General features: G+C 36.4%; 1 protein-coding gene across 4 annotated transcripts; it reads right to left on the bottom strand.

The window, feature by feature from the left end:
* LOC104713169 (probable DNA-3-methyladenine glycosylase 2) lies at positions 2830-8182 on the bottom strand. Of its 4 annotated transcripts, none has more exons than XR_002033275.1 (4): positions 7296-8176; positions 4503-5030; positions 3493-3670; positions 2830-3275 (listed from the first exon to the last, which is right to left on the bottom strand). XR_002033275.1 is itself a non-coding variant. In XM_010430230.2 (4 exons), the coding sequence occupies exons 1-4, from the start codon at positions 7913-7915 to the stop codon at positions 3652-3654; spliced, it is 1185 nt and encodes a 394-aa protein (XP_010428532.1). In that variant the 5' UTR covers positions 7916-8182; the 3' UTR covers positions 3315-3651. The 4 variants fall into 4 exon arrangements, 3 of the variants coding, with proteins under 3 accessions (XP_010428532.1, XP_019085011.1, XP_010428531.1); XM_010430230.2 differs by lacking the exon at positions 2830-3275 and adding an exon at position 6728 and having other exon boundaries at positions 3315-3670; positions 4503-4555; positions 6804-8182; XM_019229466.1 differs by lacking the exon at positions 2830-3275 and having other exon boundaries at positions 3315-3670.

Raw genomic sequence — 8775 nt, 5'->3', positions numbered from 1 at the left:
AGTGCAGAGAACAACCGACAAGGTCAAGTTGGAAGCCCAGCCACATGCCCTGCCACATTATGGACCCCATTCTCTCTCCCCTCTCTTCATTATTACATCTCTCTCTCTCCTTAATTTTCAAACCCTTAAACCCTAATTTGTCCAAACACCATTTCTTCTTACTCATGTCTTTTCTTCTTTTCTATATTCACTTTATTATTTATTTAGTCATCTTACCTATCTATGCTTCTTCTTTTTTTTTTTTTTTTAACTTTTCCCTTTAAATGTATAAATTTCATGTTTTTTTGTTAATTTTTTTTTTCAAGTTTAATACAACTTGCTACAAGTCTTCAAGATTAATAATACTCAAGAAAACCATCTATATTAACATGTGGACCATGTCACCTAGCATGGAGATGTTTCTCTGTTTGAAGCTTAATCTGAATATAGAGTAATGATATACTATCATCAATGTGCATCCATATTTTTTTTGAAATTTTTACTCATCATGCATTTGTTTCTCTTTTAATAGTCTCCTAATATATACATACATATATTATGAAAGAGAGTAATTTGATGAAATATATATATATATATATATAGCTATATATATGCTGACAAATGTTTTGAATTAGTCACAAATTCACAATATACTTGTAGAACTATATTAGTTTTTAGTTGAGAATATATGGTATCCTAAACATTGATTAGGTAGTAATAATAGTCAATGATAAAATTATGGATCTCTTGCTTTTACACTTGTTTAGTCAGGAGTCAAAATATATATTTTACTATTAGTAAATATTTAACAAATGATCCATTCGAGTGGAATAATTTAGACACATATTAATTTCAGAAGATTAAAAAATAATACTAATACTGTACATATAAAAATGGTTGCAAAACCAAAAAAAAAAGTCAAATTAATTAATTTTGATAAAAACAAAAAAGTAATCGTCATAGCCTCTGCAGAATTTCCCATGGACAACCTGTCACACGATAATTACTTCTCTACCATAACATGTTTTGTCCCCTTTAGCATTATGACCTCATTCTCTCTCTCTCTAACCATTTCATTTTTGGCTTTGATTTACTCAATATCGAATCGAATTATATACTATATAATAAAACCCAAACTAATTCTGTACTAATTTCGAATTTTTGTTTGGCACCGTCTAACAAATATATTGTTTACTTAAAAAGCAGTTTTTGATTTCCTGGTTCTACCACTATTTTAGATGAGGTTTCTGCTAAATTGTGAATCATATTCTCAGGCTCTCAGCAAATCCATAAGAAATGGTAATAAATAAATGCAGCTATTTTCCAAATTAAAAAGTGTAATATATTGTTACTTCTCTTCTTTAAAAATAAATAAATTTAAATGTCAACAACGTAACCCTGGATTATCTATTGCAGAGAACGACCTCTACTATAGAATGGTAGTAAACTAGTAATCAGTGTTAAAGTAAAAAACATACGAACAGTATATTCCAAGATTATGAACATTGCTTTACATTTTCACTCAAAGAGTTTACCAATTTTAATGGTCTTGGAAACATCATCTGTTCTCTGACAAGCTTACCCCAAACAAGAATTTGAAGATCTATATTTGATACGATTTAGATCATCATGTCTCAACATTATGTAACATCAAAAATTCAACACTATAGACCTAATTACGCATTGGATTGGAACAGTGTACATATTCGACCTTTTTGACCTAGAAAACAAAATTAAAGTCAAATAAACAAATCATGCTTAATACGATTATCAATCTTATCATCAGATCCCATTAATTAATTAATTATTTCAATATTTATATTAGTTTATTATCGAAGTACGATGACTTTGGTAGTTTACTTTCGGGCTCGTGTCATTAAAAAGTTAAGGTACAACTCTATGTTTGTATACACAAACAATGATGCTATCTCTATCTAATCATAGGATTTGAGTCTATCTAATTATATTTGTATATAAATCATATTATCTCCTAATTGTCACTCATCACAATAGGATCCGCTAACAATGATCTTGTTTTGTCTCTTTGTTGCTTTGGGACGAGTAGACTTAAATCGGTGTATTACGATTTAAGAACACAACCATAAGTAAATTACTAATTACATTTACAGGGGAATTTTGGATATCCCTTTACTAAGAGATGCTTCCAGGTGAAGTTAAATCAAAAATAAAATTATAAATGAAACTTGACGTCAACAATGCATGGTTATATATTAATACACAAATTATGAACTAAACTTAAACCCAAAAAAAAAAAATGAATATGAACTAAAAAAAAAGGATTGTTAGGATATGAAATGTCTATATTCAGACAGAGAATCAAACCAAAAAAGTAAAACAAAGCAGTTTGAACTAGTAAGAACTGTAGAACCCAACATTGTCTGAATTTTCTCTCTCTACTCTCTCTCTCGCTCTCTATACTTTCTGCCACTCTCCACGCTTCCCCGCAGTAACCTTTTCCTTTTTTTTTCACTCTCTCTCTCTCTTCTCTTTTTTTTCGTTTTTTTTTTTAAATTTTCTTTGTATGTTTTCTTACACCTAAGTTTAGCTTCTAACTATAGTGTTGTTGTAGGGACATTTTGGGATTTGGAATTCGTAATCCCACCACCAGCATGGTTTTACTGAAAATATTCAATTTTCCTGTCTGGTTCATCCAAACCGATCTCTGGTTAACTAAATGCATGTAAAAAGAGAGTTGTTGTTGCATAATGTGGTTATTTAAGTGATTAAAGTTCATGGAATATTCTTATGTAAAACCATTTAGATCGAATATTTATTTTGTATATACAAGAAAAAGTTAGCTGGAAAATGATATGAATGAAAAGGAAAGCAGTGATTTGTCCCTATCAGCTCTCTACTCTTTCTGAAAAACAAAACTTGAGGGTTTTGTGTTGCAACTTGTTTTGTAGCCAAAACCAGTACTTCCTCTTACCTCGCTGTTTCAGAACACTTGCTTTGTTGTTTTCTACAAAACCCTTATGAGTTTTTGTTTGGCTCTCAAGTCTCTCACCCTCCCCATGCTTCACTTTCTTTCTTACTAAAACAGAGCTTTAATTGTGTGGTGTAGAAAGACGGATCTGTGTCTCAGTTACAGTGACACGAGGCAACAAACCAACAGAAGTTTTTCATCAACTCCGTTGTCTTTAAACTCATAATAGAAGATCCCAAAACTGATGTGTATCATCGAAAGGCTTCGTCTTTTTTCTTCCATGTGGTTACTGTGTTTTGACAACTCAACGCAACAAGGACATAACCTCTGTCTTATGACTTTCTTGTGACTATTCTACATCAGCAAAAACCATGTGTTATAGATGAAATAACTCAAAAAATGGATTTTTGATTAGGAGACGTGGCCCTGTTTTAGAAATAGTAATGTGGCTCTGTTTTAAAATACGAATCAGGAGAGGCTCTAGAGGTTTCCTTAGAGAACGGTTCAAGTCTCCAACAAAAGAAAATCGATGAAAAAGTTCATTAGCTAAACTAAATCGTACATACTCTTCACTTGCTAATAAAGATTTCTGTTCCATAGCCTTTTTTATTCTTATTTCCTGGCTGCGGAAGCGGAAGAAAGACTTCTTCACCAGACAATAGCCAAAGACCACCGGCGGAATCCCTATCCCGCCATGAAAGACAATAATTATGGTCCCAAGTCAGCTACGTTTGGCCCCATGCCCTGTTAAAGAAGACAAACATACTGAAATTAGAAGAATATGATGTATAAACATCCTTGTAATTATTGTAACTAGTCCATAATTCGCAACCAAATTCAGCATTACCGAAAACAGTGACTTGGGTGAGAAAAGCTTCACCTATCATGCTATGAGTATTCATGGTTAATCCCATTGTAAGCAATTCATTCGACTAGTGTCATTTGCATTTTGCTTGGGGAAATATTAGAATTCCTAAAGTACCATTCTTCCATCTCAACTAGTTTTAGTAGGTATACAATATACACTGCCATAAATGTGATTAAGTTGAAACCTGCATATATCACTATACGGTGCATAGCCTAAGGCTGAGGACAAGACGAAGATAAGCGAACGAACTTGACATGAGAAATCTATCAATTATAATCAGAAGATTAAATAGGTCTATCCAGCCATGAAAACCAACCCTAAACCAATTCCCTGCATAGATGCCCTATTCTCAAACATTGTAAGCATTACAAAACTACGCATTTTCTTAGGTTTATGCTTGTACTCTCATAAAAGTGTTTTCTTTACAAACTAAAACCAATTTAACCTATCTCAACTATAAGTTTATGTTCCTGGACGTTTGACAGTGAAAGTAGAGCGTTAAAGCACTGAGATTTAACTTTAGGAGACAATAACCAAACACACACGTTAGTACTAACTCACAGCAAGTACAGTAAAAACGCAATCAATCCAATGCTCTCTTTATCTAAAGCACATACACCAAAATTCAAGCAAAGTAAAAAGTAGATGACAAGTATTGCATATTAAACACTGAGATACTACTAAGTTCGATAAAGTAACTGACTATACCCGATACTGAACACACTATTAAGAGGGTCCATAAGCTGAGGCTGTTGTTGCTGCTGCTGTTGTTGTTCTTGAATGTCTTCCAACTGTGGAAACGAAAGAGCAGCTCCGGCAGTCACAGTGGAAGCATTAGGAGGTCTACCTTTAGATTCAACAAGCCGCCACATGTACCATGACGCTACTGATCTATACGGACGCCATTTCTCGCAAAGCTGCTCCATTTGCGATGGACGAGGCAAACACGGCAAGTCGTAAAGCATCTGCACACCTTTCCTTACACCAAGATCATTAACTGGCAACACATCGGGTCTATGAAGAGAGTTTATCATAAACATATGAACCGACCATGACCCAATCCCATTCACCATCGTTAGCATCGTGAACAAAGACTTCTCATCCATGTTAACAATTGCAGAATCCGACAAGATCCCGTTTTGATATTTCCTAGCAAGATCGTGAAGGTAACTCGCTTTACGCCCTGAAACACCGATTTGACGAAGCCGTTGAGGTGTCAAAGGCAACACATTCTCCNCGATGAAAAAGTTCATTAGCTAAACTAAATCGTACATACTCTTCACTTGCTAATAAAGATTTCTGTTCCATAGCCTTTTTTATTCTTATTTCCTGGCTGCGGAAGCGGAAGAAAGACTTCTTCACCAGACAATAGCCAAAGACCACCGGCGGAATCCCTATCCCGCCATGAAAGACAATAATTATGGTCCCAAGTCAGCTACGTTTGGCCCCATGCCCTGTTAAAGAAGACAAACATACTGAAATTAGAAGAATATGATGTATAAACATCCTTGTAATTATTGTAACTAGTCCATAATTCGCAACCAAATTCAGCATTACCGAAAACAGTGACTTGGGTGAGAAAAGCTTCACCTATCATGCTATGAGTATTCATGGTTAATCCCATTGTAAGCAATTCATTCGACTAGTGTCATTTGCATTTTGCTTGGGGAAATATTAGAATTCCTAAAGTACCATTCTTCCATCTCAACTAGTTTTAGTAGGTATACAATATACACTGCCATAAATGTGATTAAGTTGAAACCTGCATATATCACTATACGGTGCATAGCCTAAGGCTGAGGACAAGACGAAGATAAGCGAACGAACTTGACATGAGAAATCTATCAATTATAATCAGAAGATTAAATAGGTCTATCCAGCCATGAAAACCAACCCTAAACCAATTCCCTGCATAGATGCCCTATTCTCAAACATTGTAAGCATTACAAAACTACGCATTTTCTTAGGTTTATGCTTGTACTCTCATAAAAGTGTTTTCTTTACAAACTAAAACCAATTTAACCTATCTCAACTATAAGTTTATGTTCCTGGACGTTTGACAGTGAAAGTAGAGCGTTAAAGCACTGAGATTTAACTTTAGGAGACAATAACCAAACACACACGTTAGTACTAACTCACAGCAAGTACAGTAAAAACGCAATCAATCCAATGCTCTCTTTATCTAAAGCACATANTTGTAATTATTGTAACTAGTCCATAATTCGCAACCAAATTCAGCATTACCGAAAACAGTGACTTGGGTGAGAAAAGCTTCACCTATCATGCTATGAGTATTCATGGTTAATCCCATTGTAAGCAATTCATTCGACTAGTGTCATTTGCATTTTGCTTGGGGAAATATTAGAATTCCTAAAGTACCATTCTTCCATCTCAACTAGTTTTAGTAGGTATACAATATACACTGCCATAAATGTGATTAAGTTGAAACCTGCATATATCACTATACGGTGCATAGCCTAAGGCTGAGGACAAGACGAAGATAAGCGAACGAACTTGACATGAGAAATCTATCAATTATAATCAGAAGATTAAATAGGTCTATCCAGCCATGAAAACCAACCCTAAACCAATTCCCTGCATAGATGCCCTATTCTCAAACATTGTAAGCATTACAAAACTACGCATTTTCTTAGGTTTATGCTTGTACTCTCATAAAAGTGTTTTCTTTACAAACTAAAACCAATTTAACCTATCTCAACTATAAGTTTATGTTCCTGGACGTTTGACAGTGAAAGTAGAGCGTTAAAGCACTGAGATTTAACTTTAGGAGACAATAACCAAACACACACGTTAGTACTAACTCACAGCAAGTACAGTAAAAACGCAATCAATCCAATGCTCTCTTTATCTAAAGCACATACACCAAAATTCAAGCAAAGTAAAAAGTAGATGACAAGTATTGCATATTAAACACTGAGATACTACTAAGTTCGATAAAGTAACTGACTATACCCGATACTGAACACACTATTAAGAGGGTCCATAAGCTGAGGCTGTTGTTGCTGCTGCTGTTGTTGTTCTTGAATGTCTTCCAACTGTGGAAACGAAAGAGCAGCTCCGGCAGTCACAGTGGAAGCATTAGGAGGTCTACCTTTAGATTCAACAAGCCGCCACATGTACCATGACGCTACTGATCTATACGGACGCCATTTCTCGCAAAGCTGCTCCATTTGCGATGGACGAGGCAAACACGGCAAGTCGTAAAGCATCTGCACACCTTTCCTTACACCAAGATCATTAACTGGCAACACATCGGGTCTATGAAGAGAGTTTATCATAAACATATGAACCGACCATGACCCAATCCCATTGACCATCGTTAGCATCGTGAACAAAGATTTCTCATCCATGTTAACTATTGCAGAATCCGACAAGATCCCGTTTTGATATTTCCTAGCAAGATCGTGAAGGTAACTCGCTTTACGCCCGGAAACACCGATTTGACGAAGCCGTTGAGGTGTCAAAGGCAACACATTCTCTGGGACGACGCCGTTTTCACCTCCGCACATGTCAACGAAGCGTGTGTAGATTGAGTTCCCAGCCTTAGCTGCAAGCTGCTGATAGAGAATGCTTCTAATCAGAGCCAAGAACGGAGTATGAAAAGACTCGAACGTTGGTGGCGGGTGGATATCAATCAACGACGCGAGCAGAGGATCAACACTTTGGAGATGGTGAAGCGCTGTTTCAAGCTCGCCTTCACATGTCAGAGACCTCGCGTGGATCCTCGGCACGGTTATAGCGCGTGACTGTGATAATTTACTCTTCACGGGTTGTTTTGTAGCCGTCACGAGTGGCGGCGTCATCATCTGAGAAAGGTTATGCTCCGGCTCGATGTTACCGGAAGCGTCGTCGTCGGGTGAAAGCTTCCGGATTTTTCGAGGACGGAGTGGGATTTTGGAAGGTGGTGACGATACATTGCCTAATTCAGTGACCCGTGGTGCTTCAATGGTGGTTGATGAGACGATTGAGCCAGAGACTCCGGTGGATGAAGCGGAGTCGTCATCGTAGGTTTCCGGTGGGATCGGATTAGGGTTTTCGGGATTGGGTTGGTCGTGGAGATGAGTATGTGAAGATGGTTGAGAAGGTGAGTGTTCACCCATGTGGGGGAAATTGAGAATTGGAATTGATAAAAATTAGGGTTTTTTTTTGGGTCGCTGCAGAGACGGAAGAGAATCGACGAAAACCTAATCGGAGATTAATCACGGCTGAGTGAAGGGAAGCGGAATGTTGCGTTCTCGTGGCTTGCTTGAACGTTAAATTCTTATCTAACGCGCCTTTCATGAGAGTGGACATCACGCTCCGACGTCCTTTTATATGGGCTTCAAGTAATAAGCCCATACGTGCTTGCTTGGGTCTTTTAAATTGGGCTCAATAAACTCGACAGTTATTTACAAGAACTAGTCGTTGGATGTAATAATGTTTTCATATACAGTAAATTTGATATCTTTCGTTGGATGTAATAATGTTTTCATATACAGTAAAAGGAGGTTGAACTTTTACAGTAACTTTCGCATATTCCTCATTTCCCGTAAAAGTTCAATCACCTTTTCTAGTTCTGGAACTACAAGCATAGTTCTCCAGCCTGAAGAAATGAAAAAGATCAAGATGCAAGAAACTGGGGCAAACAAAGTGCACTTTTTAACAGTTTCTTCTAATAGCTATTTTCATCAACATGCAACTGCAACTAGCTATGTCAAACTGATATAAAAAAGAGTACTGACTAGTGAGATCATCAATAGGAAGTTTTTCAAACACTAAAATGCCTCTAAGAAATATGACCATTCAATACAAAACTCCAAAAGAGTTTTATCTCCAATAGAAAACATGTCCTTAGATTCACAAGCTTGTACCAAGTGAAATTGATATGAAAATAGGCAAGAGAAACTAAGAATGTTTATAGACACTAAGAATAAGCACCAAACCAGACCATTACTTGAATTTACTCTTCATTGCTATAGAC

This window comes from Camelina sativa, chromosome 9 (assembly GCF_000633955.1).
Source record: "Camelina sativa cultivar DH55 chromosome 9, Cs, whole genome shotgun sequence".
Lineage (NCBI taxonomy): Eukaryota > Viridiplantae > Streptophyta > Magnoliopsida > Brassicales > Brassicaceae > Camelina > Camelina sativa.
The sequence above is the reverse complement of the archived record's forward strand: the minus strand, read 5'-3'. Positions and strand labels throughout refer to the sequence as shown.